This window comes from Engystomops pustulosus, chromosome 6 (assembly GCF_040894005.1).
Source record: "Engystomops pustulosus chromosome 6, aEngPut4.maternal, whole genome shotgun sequence".
NCBI lineage: Eukaryota > Metazoa > Chordata > Amphibia > Anura > Leptodactylidae > Engystomops > Engystomops pustulosus.
The window spans coordinates 75,795,355-75,808,961 of record NC_092416.1 but is presented as its reverse complement, the minus strand read 5'-3'; the positions used below and the strand labels follow the sequence as shown (position 1 = coordinate 75,808,961).

The window sequence follows — 13,607 nt, the reverse complement described above, 5'->3', positions numbered from 1 at the left end:
TATGGCACATAATGAAAGCCGTAAAAACCAAGCCCACAAGGAAATGGCGCAAATGTGTTTTTTCACCAATTTCACTGCATTTGGAATTTTTTCCTGCTTCTCATTACATGGAATGGAAGATTAATATCATCACTGAAAAGTGCAATTTGTTACACAGAAAACAAAGCCCCCATGGACTGGAAAAATAATAAAGTTAGAGATTTTTGAATGTGGGAAATGAAAATGAATAAAATGCAATATCCAAAAAAGGGCCTGTTGTTAAGGGGTTAAAAGCCTATTATGTGGATTTATGGCACCAGACACGTATGGTGTCCTTGATAATTTAAACAAGAAAGTTGACCTGATATACATTCAGGGAAACAAGTTATATCAAAAGATTTAAAAAACATTGGAACTTTTGCAGCAACATAAGGTTTTTGTACAATATACACACAAGAAAACCCCTCCTCATGATTTTATTATATACACTCTACAGCCACACACTGTATATTTAAAGTTGAAAACTGTGAGTAATGGAGAAAAAAGTGAGAAAGGGAAATGAACAACTGACATGAAATACAACACATTTCTAAAAAAAAAATAAAAAATAAAAAAAAAAGAAGAAATGGAAAAAACACCTTTTTGTGAAAATGGGTTAAAATAGTAACCTTGTGGAGGGTGCTAAATACAACTAAATATAGCTCTTTCCATTTATTGGACCCAACTGGCCAGTTTTGCTGTAATTGTTGGTAAAAAGCAGGGGTGCACAATAAAAAAGCTGCATGTTACAAGTTGCCCCCACTGCTTGTACAAACCACTAAGCACTTCCCATCAGACAGTAGAGGAGTCCCATGAAACAAGTAGTCCCCGCTCCTTGATGGTCTCCTGCTTACCATCCCTGCTCTGTGTAGGGCCCTGCTGCTGCTGGAATTATCACTACCACTTGGCATTGCAGCAGAAGAGAATTAAAAAGAGGTATTTATTTTTCATCTGGTCTAGGGTCTGTACTAATGATTATTACCTGGAATCAAAATTATTGATCATTACCTAGTCTTTGGTCTGTATTCATTTTATTGTCTGGTCTGCAGACTGCATTGTTTTAATCATCTGGTTTGGTGGCCTGTATTATTTTACTGGTCTAGGGTCTGAATTATTAGATATTAGGGCACATTTACTTACCCGGTCCATTCGCGATCCAGCGGCGGCTTCTCCGACGAGCGTTCGTGTCTTCCGGCGATTCGTGAAGGTTCTGCGCCCGATGTCCGCCGAGGTGCCCCGGAGTTCATCGTCTTCATCGTGGTGCATGTGAGTATGGCCCGTGCGACCAATTTTTTTTTTAAAATGCGGTGGTTTTTCCGAATCCGTTGGGTTATCGTTCAGCCACGCCCCCCCCCCCGATTTCTGTCGCGTGCATGCCAGCGCCGATGCGCCACAAACCGATCGCGTGCGTCAAAATCCCAGGGCAATTCAGGGGAAATCGGCGCAAATTGGAAATATTCGGGTAACACGTCATTAAAACGCAAATCGGGCCCTTAGTAAATGACCCCCATTGTGTGTATTTTTATTAATTGTATGGTCTGACTGGTCTGTACTATTAATTATAACCTTGTCCGAGGTCTGCATTATTTATCGTGTGTCGTTCCTGGAGTGCAGTTTGGGCCGCATTGCAGAATTTGGTTGACATTGAAGGGGAGTTATAGTGTATAGTATTGGGTTATTTTACTGTTAGCAGCATTATATTATATCAGACACAATAATGGTTGCATGACCATTTGCTAGTTTGGTAGTAAATTTATACTTGGGAAGGTGGGGGCTTCTTAAGTTTTTAGGGTGTTGCATTATCAGAAATATTCTGTTATGTTTCCAAAACAGTACTTAAAAACTTTGGGTAGTGTAAATATATAAGGCAATAACTCATAAAGCTATTTAATATAATAATGACAAGGATGACATGCATTTGCTGCTTCCTTTATACTTCATATCTGCTTACCGTACATAATTATCAGTCTTTACTGCGATTCTTGTATTCTTTTCAAGAGACATCACAACAAGGATGACCGGTACTTTATGTACCTTCCAGGGAGTAGGATTACTTAGCTGTATCCAACAGACCTCAACGTGCCACTGCAATTCACAATAGCAACTGTCTCACCAGATCAACCTGTTTTCTTTGCTGGGATATTTCACAACTTGGCCATGAGGGGGGTAAATATCAGATTCTGCTCATTGTGTGGCCATTACAGTGGAACATTTAGCTGTAGAAGGGATGACGCAACCACAGTGGAGTCGCTGATCAATACTGTAAAGGTCAGAGGGAGCGAGCAGAAGAACACGAGACACAAGCTTCTCACAGGTTGTGGTTTACATGGAGAAGATGAACCAAGGTCACTCATCAAGGTGAATGTGTTACAGTATTAATAGAGTGAGCCTCTAGGTGGCTCCACTGATCCAAAGTCATTAGGCAACAACCTAGGTTAGACTCAGAGGACAGGCAATTGAGCAGCACCCTAGAGCACCTGACCAGTTCTGAACCACTTAAGTGCTCCATACAAAGACTAGTGCCAAAACATGATGTCACACAGGTCAGCCAGATCCTAGATAGGCTCTAGTGGCCTGAAGAATGACTTCAAAATGTACATAAATGCCAGTATTGCATGTCCAGAGAATCAAGTTTTAGGTTTTTACATTATTTTGTTTTTAACAAAAAAAATGAAATAAAATATTTTCTTATTCCTTAATTTTTCTCATATTGCTTCAAAGAAGGATATTCAGTGTGTGAATTATGAACATTATGTTGACACTTCCCTGGGTCATGATCTCACTGAATCATAGTCATTTTATGATGCTATAACTCATTTCCTGTGGGACTGTTGCCCCATACTGGTAAGTTTAGTGAGATGCTCTATGGATTACGCAAATCAGGCCTAAACATAGTTTACAAGTCACAGACTGAATACAATTAGTTGAAGACTTAGAAATATATATGGTGAAACCTTTAACTTTAAGAAGAAAAGTGGAATTGCCTTGAAGAGTTATTCACCACTAATGTGATGGATAAATTGCTGCTCTCACACAGCTCTTCATGCATTTAGCTTGTGTTTACACATAATAACCAGCCTGAACCAGCAGAGCTTCAGTGTAAAGTATGGAGGAGAGAGCATCTAAAGAGATGTTTCTGCATCGTTTTTACCTCAGTTTATTTGGAAGCAATAGACATCAAATATAGAACCAAGTACACTGGCAGTAGACACCAGGAAAAGAACCAGTGCACTGGCAGCAGACAATACACACTGGCAGCAGACACTAAACAAAGAACCAGTACACTAGCAGCCGGCACCAGGCAAAGAATCAGTACACTGGCAGCAGGTACCCCGCAAAGTACCAGTACACATGGCAGCAGGCACCCCGCAAAGTACCAGTACACTGACTGCAGGCACCCCGCAAAGAACCAGTACACTGGCAGCAGGCATCTGGAAAAGAACCAGTATACTGGCAGGAGGCAGCAGGTACCTGGTAAAGAACCAGTACACTGGCAGTAGGCATCTGGCAAAGAACCACACACTGGCAGCAGACACCAGGCAAAGAACCAGTACACTGGCAGTAGACACCAGGCAAAGAACCCAGTATACTGGCAGTAGACACCAGACAAAGAACCAGTACACTGGCAGTAGACACCAAGCAAAGAACCCAGTATACTGGCAGTAGACACCAGGCAAAGAACCAGTACACTGGCAGTAGGCACCAGGCAAAGTACCAGTACACTGGCAGTAGACACCAAGCAAAGAACCAGTACACTAGCAACAGACAAAAGATGAACAATCCTTGAAGATGACCAATTTGAGATTGGTGGAACTCCTACCAATTGGCTGCCCAAGTGCTTTTTAGGATTGAAGAAACGACTATGTTTTATTTTAATGTTTTCAGCATTATTCGGGACAGCTGGCAAGTAAATACTGTATAGTTTGGCTTTTCTTCACCTTGACAAAAAAAACATAAAAGCAGCTTCTTGGTGCCCACCGCTCCTCCCCACCACCAGTTTGTTTGACTGGAAGTGAATAGACTTAAGTACATGCGTATGCTTGTTCTTCTCTTCAGTTTATTTGGAAAAACGCTTCTTGACCCAGGCTTCTTACTTTTTGGAACATTTCAATGAAACCCCATTAAGACATTCAAATCCATAAAATGGTGGCAACTGAAGGGTCATGCGATCTTATCTGTCAACGAACAATCGCCCTGCCATGACCTTATGATAGTATTCATGAATATACGATCAAGGTCCTGACTGGGTGATTGTTAAAGGGGTGTTCCCATTTTAGCAAATGATTTTAAGATGATTAATGATTTTAAGATAAAAAGTTATACAATTTTCCAATATACTTTCTGTATCAATTCCTGGTGGTTTTCTAAATCTCTGCTTGCTGTCATTCTATAGAAAGCTTCTAAGTTTACTCGCCATGGACAGAAATCTGACCATGGTCACACAGGTGCACGTCTCGTTAGTATCATAAAGAGTAATCAGAGGTGTGTGATAGCAAGCAGAGATCTAGAAAAAAAATGAGGAATTCATACAGAAATTATATAGAAAAACTGTATAATTTTTTAAATTATATGATAAAATTAATTGGACAGATAGAGACCACATGACCCTCCATCTGCTGCCATTTTATGGGTAGGAATGGAAAAAAAACAGTAGAACTTGTAAGAGATGTATATTGGTAAATTACCTTATATCCTGCTCCCTACACTAACACACCCTTCACGAAAAAAACATGAGGTATAACATGGTTATATTATGCTCTGACGATGTACAGCTGTATCTCTTAGTTAAGACCCATTTTTTAAATCTTTTTATCATTTTATTGGCTTCTGCTTTTTTATAACACATGTATATTTTTAGATTCTTTATTTGGTGCTGTGAAGATTTCTCATTTAGGAGGTTTCTAGTTTGTAGGAGAGTCAGTCTTTTTATTTCAGGTCAAAGCTACTTATCTACTGGGATTAATTTTTTTCATAGTTTGGGTCGACTATATGTTATAGGTGGTTTACTATGACTAGAGTTATGGCTAGGTTTTCCTTCATCTGGGACCCTTTTTCAACATTTAAAGGAAACCTACCACTTCTGATGGTAGGTATTAGATGTAAACACCGCTCACCAGGGTGAGCTGGTGCCGGAGCTTACCTTAGCTAGTGTTTTAAACCGCTATATCGCGGTTTAAACACATTTTGATTTACAGCCCCAAGGTAGCTTCGGCGCAGCTGGTGCCCGGTGTTTACATCTAATACCTAGCATCAGAAGTGGTATGTTTCCTTTATATGCATAAAAGTGCAACAACCAGCACATCATCCCCTTCCTTAGCAAATGTTGAGGTGCATCAACCACATGTTTAATTTCCCTACAGTGCTACCATAAGACTAATTAGGAATTACAACTTAAATGTGTCATTGTAATGCATGGATGAATTTGGTTCTCCTGAGCAGAATTCACTCTCTGTTGTCCACAATATATTTAAGTAAGGTTTTCACAAGTAATAGGGACATATACAAGATAAATCAATATTAATTAATTAATTTTAATTAATAAAATGTTATATTCATTATCAGACAAATAATAACATGGCATAGAACCCACTCCTTGTAACATATTTTGCTAATTACGAGGGGCTCTGAACTGGGCCCTAGCTGTATGAACTCAAAATTTCCTCAAACTGCCTTATTCAACAGAATAAAAGCCTTTAATACAAAAAGGAAAATAATATGCTTTACACCAGGAAGCTGTATGTCTATTGGTACATGCCATCACCTACGGGTTACCTTTGGCCTTCAACTTGTGACTCACCTGTCCATTAGAAATCCCCAGCATTCAGACAGACAGACAGACCTCTAGTGTATAACTAGCGTGTGTTTTTAAGGCATACTTGTAAGAGCAGACAACGTCTTATAATGCACAAAAATGGGTGCTTTCTATGCCCTCAAGTAGAAAATCCTAAATTTTAAACATCGAAAGAGAAAATAACCCAAGGATGAACACTATCCAAAGATTAGTCAAGTTTATTGTACAGAAACAAAGCTAAATTTATATAACAAATCTTTTATATTTTTCTAAATGTTTACTTTTGTGTGAGGGTGCTCAACAAGTGCTCTTCTATATTAAACCTGGTGAAATTTACAATCCACTGAGAAGTGAAATTGCATAAAAAGCAAGTAGTCACAATTATAATCCAGAGTGAACAATAACCGATATTAACCTGTTGTTACTCCTGGATCGTACTCCATGCCATAATAGTATGTTATGGACACAATGACCTTCAGCTCTACGCTGGAGCTGTACCGGCATTGGGAAACATGGGGTGCCATCAGCCAAGACATCCCCATGAAACACCTGCAGTTGGAGAAAGCTCTGAACAAGGGTGTTAACCCTTTAAATGCTGCAGTCAATGCTACCACAACATTTAAATGCTTACAGGGAGCTCTATAGACCGAAAATGAAAAGAGCTATTCCACTTGATAAATGGTGATGCAAAAATTATAGAGTTTTTTCCCCCCACATTAGGTTCTATTCTACAAAATTATTAAAACGTAAGCAAAAATATAGAAATTTGGTATCACCGTAATCGTACTGACCCATAAAATAAATGTGAATGTGTAAATTTTAGGGATAAATGTACATATTACTGACAAAATTAGACCATTCTTATTTTTACCTCCATTTTGTCTTAACTACTATCAAGATCTTTTCTAAAAGCTGTTTCCGATAGTTTGATGGGTTCAGATTTGAAAATGGAGTGCTATATAGGGGGTTTCTAATATTATACTGTATATAATATCAAATCTTTATAAAAACAATAGAGATCCCCAAAAAAACCAAAGCAAAAAACCAAATATCCAAACACTTAAAAACATAAATCAGACGTATAGGAAATGTTATTTAAAAACAAATTTGGGTGGTAAAGCTATCTGTCTGAAAACAAGATCATTTTGAACATTGCAAATGGTGAATTTTTCAAAAATGTGAGATTCATTTTATAAATAAATGTAAAACCTATCAGCCAAAATTTACAGTATGTAATGAAAAAACAATCTCAAAATCACTTTGGTAAGTTGAAGTGTTCAAATGTTATACCCATGTAAAGCGACACATGTCAAATTACAAAAAATGCGGCTGAGCCCTAAACTACAAAACGGCTGCGTCCTAAAGGGGTTGTGATAGTACTTATTGAACAACCTCTGAATGTACATAAAGAAGGTGCTCCTTTGCAGACGCAAATTGGCAGATACTGCTATTGGTAAGAAAGTAAAGTATAATTGGTCACTAAACGTCATGCAACTTTTTGACAGTGAAAATTCCCTAAACTGCGTAGCTAGAGAGTTGTTTAGTTGTTCTTAGTTTCCATGTGTGAAGCTTTATAGAAAGAGCTTATTGAAATAAATGTATTTGGAGGTTCTCAGCATTAGAGATGTAGATATAGTAGTATATTAGTAGTGATCAGAGAAGTTTCTACACATCATGGAGCGTATAACGTAGGGTCGTTGCACACCATCAAGTTTATCTGGGAAACTTGGTCCGTGTCATCCAAATTCCTGATCCCAAGCCCAGTACAACTAAATACAGCATGGCAGTACAGCTGTCATGGGCCTGACACAAGGACTGGGTTTTATTGGACTGAACTTGGCCATGTGCAAAGGTTTTATTCTGGTCAGTAATATTTCATATTGTATAAATCATGTACACGCTTTCTACTAAATGTCTTTACAGTATGGCTTCACATCTGCGTTCACATCTGCGTTCCTTATTCTGTTTAATACTCCTTTTTAGGAATAACAAAAGAGCCAGTAATAACAAACCGTGGCCCAAAATATCCTTTTGACTACAATTGAGTTTGGTAGTTTTCTGGTTGCAGGCCGCCATTTTAGAGGGTGAAGAAGGTACAACACATGGGATTTTTATGGGAATAATACAGTCATATTATTATATACAGTATTTCCCTCATTTTCAGTAAAACCTGCTTTTATTTAAAAGTTGCTTAATGCCCAATTTAACGCTTCTTATTATAAAACTGTCCACTACTACAAACCCATAAAAATGGCACATTCCCCCCTTCGTGGGGCACATAAAAGGTGAAAGAGGTTACAACGGTTAATTGCTTAAATGTTTCCGTTTCAAAGAAAGTTTTTGAACGTCTCAAGTTATGCAAATGGCGCATGTTACTGTGTTACCTGCAACTGATATCTGCTATCGTATAAAAGTTACGTCATTGTGGAAATAATGGTCACACTGACCCCACTAAACAGGTATCTACTACATTTTTTTTACAGATCAGAGCAAATACAGAGGCCCAAGCATGAAGACAAACAGCTGCTGAAGAACCTCTTTAAACAAGTTTTCTTTCCTTGTCACATGCCTTTAATGTATCCCAGTATGAACCTCATATCCCTCCAGCACTGCAGCTGTATCTTATTTACACCGCAGTCTATCTGTAATGCAGAAACACTCCACAACACAGGGACACATGCCAAAACCTGGGACCCAGCAGTACCCCTACTACTCCACAAATCATGCAGGAATTGGCCTGTTCACAGAGATGATGAACAACAAAGTACCCAAGCTCCCAAACACCGCAATATATGACAGGGTAAGACATAACTTACGCCCTGGATTTTGGGAATCCCATGGAGAGTAGGATTTCAAGGGATGAACCATGCTTGATGGTCCCAGTCCGTGGCTGTCGGTTCTTCCTGGGGATGATCTTGCTGTACAGGTCGTCTTTTGCAGCCATGGTAGGAGAAGGGTTAACGTATCATCCCTCAGCATAGAGTCATGTCACAGTCAGCAGCTTGTGATAAGAGGCAGTAGTATCAGCAGCAGCAGCTTCCTGGTGCTGCAGTCACAGGCAGGGTAGGAAGTGACACATTGTATCAATAGCCCTGACACAAGAACCCCCTGTCCTCTCCTGCCACCAGGTAATAGTCATGTTTGAATGGATCAAAAAGATGTGTCTTCCAGGAACACTCCCTCTCCCCTCCTTCTTAAAGGGGCAGGGACACAATCCTATTTGTCAGCAAGAAGGAATTTGCAGCTACTGCCCATTCTATGCACATTCAGTTCTTCTGGCTCACAGTGATCCTTTCCAGATGCCTCCTTGTGGTGGAAAGTTCTTACTGCAATAAGATCAGTTCTATCAATGGGATTTTAATTCACAAAATGTCTCACACTGTCACTGCTGCTCCTAGAGCTTTGGTGAATATCAAACATATGCTTATGTAGTAATTCAGAATTGAAATGGTTGAGGGGAATATTGTAGATATTGCATGCATAGTTGCAGTGACTGTTGTAATCTTCTTATATTTGTTATCCCCTGCGAAAATAAAATTTTAAAATGATGCTAATGAGCCTGAAGGGGCATTCCCAGAGCCCCTCTGTGCTGTAGCTTCAAGGGCTGTTACAGTATATAAGGAGGACTTCTCTCTCCCATTGTGTGCTCTGCAGCTGTGAAATTACATCAGGCAGAAGGAAGGGAAAGTGTTGAGGGAGGCGGATGGGAGGGGAGTCTGCAGCAGGAAGGGACCTTCTCGCTCATTAGCATAATCTTAAACATTGATTTAAGAAGGAAGAACTGATGGAAGAGGAGGAAGTCATGCTGTGGAGCGGGAGGATGGAAGAAGGTGAATTAAGTTTTATTATTTTCATATTTTACTGGTGGGCTGTATATATTTATTAGTGGTGGCTGTATATATTTTATCTGCTGCTTTTTCTAGAAGGATCTCCAGCATTGGCCCAAATAACGATTTTCTGTCACACAGAATCACACACAGTCTATTTCTTGAGCCTACATCTCCCAACCAGTTCTTTAGCTAAAGAGCCCTTCTGGCTGAGTTAGATACGACAGTGAGTTTTAGTGCGTCGAGCTACGAAGGCGGCACACTTCTGGACATTGGATTTAGATAAGGCTAAAGTGTGTCAGGGCTGGGAGTCCGTGGACCCTCTGAACCACCACGGGAAATGGTACTAGCCGACCTGGGACCGGAGTCGAAGTGGCTCCTGGTCTTCACGCTGCAAAGCGTGATGGTCTTGCTGCAGCAGGATACCACCAGGTCGTTCCACAGGAGCAGTGGCTGCCAAGGTAGTAATACAGGAGATCGTCTGTACCCGGAGTGACGGCAGGAGAATAGCAGAGGAACGCACACTAGGATTCACGTCAGGAATCGCAGGAGCTGGTACATGGATCAAGAACGCAGGAATCACAGGAACGGACTGGCACACAGGAATGCAGGAATCACAGGAACGGACTGGCAACACAGGAATCACAGGAACGGACTGGCAACACAGGAACGCAGGAATCACAGGAGAGCTTTCTCGTCAGGGGAAGACTTGAAGATCCGGCAAGGGTCACAGGAAGAGACAGGCACTTATAGCAGGCCAGCGCCAATTATCTGCTCGCCGGCCCTTTAAATCTATGCGAGCTGGCGTGTGCATGAGAGGCCGCCGCTGGAGCCAGGGACGGTAAGAAGTGCGGAGTACCGGTGGCACACTGAGGGGCACAGGTGCGCCCGCAATCCGAGACAGGGATTGCGGGAGCACCCGTGCCAAAGTGCTACACAAGCTGCCATAATATTAGGTTTGAAAGCCAACGTAGAAGAATCGCAGGATCTTTTAAGAAAACTTTCACAATGGTGTGTTTTACGGGTTGCTTTCTGAGGCACCTCTTCCCCCTATAATTCACAGAAACAAACACCCATTAAGAAGGAATAAATATCGAAGAAATTCATTACTCACAGCCCTCCAGTAAAGTTATCAAGGCTGGGGTTCTGGGTGTTTCAGGGAGGTCACACTTGTCAGTCATGATAAACTGTACCTGCAGAGAATAGCAGCCCCTGGCCTGCCCTGCCTAGTGGGCGTGTCCATCATCTCACTTCTGGTCAGGGCGCTGGGGCTAACGAAAATACAAAAATAGAAAAGTTGACCGCTCACCTCAATTTGTCGGTTACTGTGCTGGCTGCTGCTCAGGGACCACGAGCATGGGACAAGTAGAAAACAGAAGAACGCATGCCGCACCAGATGTGGATAAAAAATATATTCCTTTAATTCCGTTTCTTTCAGTAAAAATGGTGATAACCATAAACATACAAACGAGAGCTGTAGTTGTGCATCCTGGTTGACTGTAGCAGTACCAAGAAAAAATATGAGGCAGAATAGCCTACGCGTTTCGGACGCGTCACACGTCCTTACTCATGGCTAGTTTTTGAAACACTGCGACATGGATATAAATGCTCCCGAACTCAGCCTGTACCCACGCCCATTTCCGCGTGTGTAGGAGGAGGGAGGGGATCATTATCCTAAAACAATATAATAAAACCTAAGACAAAACTGCCGTTAAACATTTAACATTTAGGTATTCCAACGATAAAGATACATGCATAAACAGAACATCCTGAGTTTGTCAGTGTTAAATCAATGGAGATTTATATGGTATATACCTTGTAGTGTGTGTGTGTGATCGCCCGGAAGTAAAGGGCTCCACCCGGAAGTATAGCTTGGCGTTGCCATGTCAACCCATGGCATCAGCACAACGGAAAACCTCCGTACCAAACGAACACAGATCGCGACCTGAACCTATGGGTAAGTATAGTTTCATGGAGATAGTAGCGACATTGACATCCAGATCTAGATTGAAAGAAAAAGGCCCGCCCCCATAAAGGAGACCGGACTCCGACATTAAATACACTTAATAATGATACATAAGTTCCCTCCTATAATTCATGCCCATGGGATAACTGGTATTTAAAACCAAAGTCCAGTAAGCTTCCCGATCAAGTAGTAATTTGTGCCTGTCCCCACCTCGTTTCGGAAGACAAACGTGTTCAATGACTAAAGTATCCAGGGTTGTTACCTCCCCCCTATGACATTCTATAAAGTGTCTTGCTGCCCCTGAGAGAGATTTTCTTTTATCTGTCTGCTGGAGGGCAGTTAGTTTGTACCAATTTTGGATGTCCCTCAAATGTTCAAGAAATCTCTGTTTGAATCTTCTAATGGTGCACCCTATATACATCTTTTCGCATGTTCTGCAGCTAATGACATAGACCGCATGGTCTGAATTACAATTAAGGTATTGTTTGATGTCATACGTTTGTGTGTTTTCTGAATTAGAAAATTTCTTTGTCAATTTTGCTAATTTGCAGGTTTTGCATGGAAATGATCCACACTTGTAAAACCCTTTATGATGTAACCAAGACGATCGATGCCTAATCCCGTTGCCAAAATAGCTAGGAGATATTTTGTTACCAATTGTAGGTGATTTTTTCGCTATAATTTTGACTCCGTCGGATAAAATTCCCGTTAGGCTCTCGTCGCTCTGTAAAATGGGTAAGTATTTCAAAAAAATATTTTTGATGTCATGAAATTGGTTAGAAAATTGAAGGGTAAGGCAAGGTGTATCAATGGTTGTGTTTGTAGAATTTCGTTTGTCCTTACGTTTGAGCATGTCCGTACGGTTTTTTCGTGCAACCGTGGCCTCGGCTCGGTCAAGCATCCATTTAGGATACTTTCTGTGGTTGAGTCGGTCCCTGATGTCGGTGAGTTCTTGTTCATAATTCAGTGTATTACTACAATTTCTTCGTGACCTGGTCATTTCACCCACGGGGACCCCTTTGACTACATGTGTTGGATGCGCACTGTGGGCATGTAAAATGGTATTGCCCGCAGTTTTCTTACGGTAGGTGGATGTGGAAATTGTCCCTGACTCGTCAACCACTATCTTAAGATCCAGGAATTCCATATGTCTCTTATTAGAGGAGAATGTGAATTTAAGATTATATACATTACTGTTGATATACTCGACGAAAGCTTGCACGGCAGACACACCCCCGCTCCACACCAAGAGCAGATCGTCTATATATCTGCCGTACCAGCATATCGCATCATTAAAGGGGTTGTGTATTGTGTAAATGAATTCCTCTTCCCACATAGCCATGACTAGATTTGCCAACGAGGGGGAAAACTTAGCCCCCATGGAGACCCCCTGTATCTGTAAATAAAAAATGTCATTAAATGTAAAGAAATTGTGGGTCATCAGGTACCAGGTAACATCCTTAAGTAAGAGTTGTAAATTGTCCTCATAACTACTATATTTGGTGAGATGTAGATCCAATGCCTGCATGGCCACTTGGTGGGGTATAGAGGTGTACAAGGAAACCACGTCGCATCCGACCCATGTGAGGTCTGGGTGCCACATGATTCCCTGCAAACCCCTAAGTACATCCCCCGTGTCCTGTAAGTACCCCGGTATCCTTTTGACTAGGGGTTGCAAGAATGTGTCGAGCCATTGGCATAACCGCTCATTCAGGGACCCTATTCCCGAGATTATAGGTCTCATCGGAGGGGGGTTAGTGCCCTTATGGATTTTCGGTAGTGCACGCATAATGGGTACAATGGGGTGTGTGTTCTTTAGATATTCTGCTTGTTTGTTTGTTAAAACCCCTAATGCCATCCCATCATCTATAATGCGGAACATTTCCTGGGAAAATTTCCTAGTCGGATCTGCCTGTAGGGTGCGATAAGCTTTTTCATCAGCTAATAAGTTCTCTACTTGTGTTTGGTAGAGATCGCGACTCATTACTACGACCGTGCCCCCCTT

The 13,607-nt window shown here is 41.1% G+C and overlaps 1 protein-coding gene and 1 long non-coding RNA gene across 3 annotated transcripts in view; one reads left to right on the top strand and one right to left on the bottom strand.

Annotated features, from left to right (window-relative positions):
* Nucleotides 1-8,747, top strand: part of LOC140135315 (uncharacterized) — a 71,118-nt gene extending 62,371 nt beyond the window's left edge. The window contains exon 3 of the long non-coding RNA XR_011856496.1: nt 8,293-8,747. This is a non-coding gene — a long non-coding RNA (uncharacterized lncRNA). The remainder of the gene's footprint in view (nt 1-8,292) is intronic.
* The window catches only part of UBASH3B (ubiquitin associated and SH3 domain containing B), a 96,632-nt gene extending 87,873 nt beyond the window's left edge, over nt 1-8,759 (bottom strand). For both annotated transcript variants that reach the window (XM_072156636.1, XM_072156637.1), the window contains exon 1: nt 8,626-8,759. In XM_072156636.1, the coding sequence (XP_072012737.1) occupies nt 8,626-8,753 (128 nt within the window). In that variant the 5' untranslated portion in view covers nt 8,754-8,759. The remainder of the gene's footprint in view (nt 1-8,625) is intronic.
* Nucleotides 8,760-13,607: the final 4,848 nt, after the last annotated feature.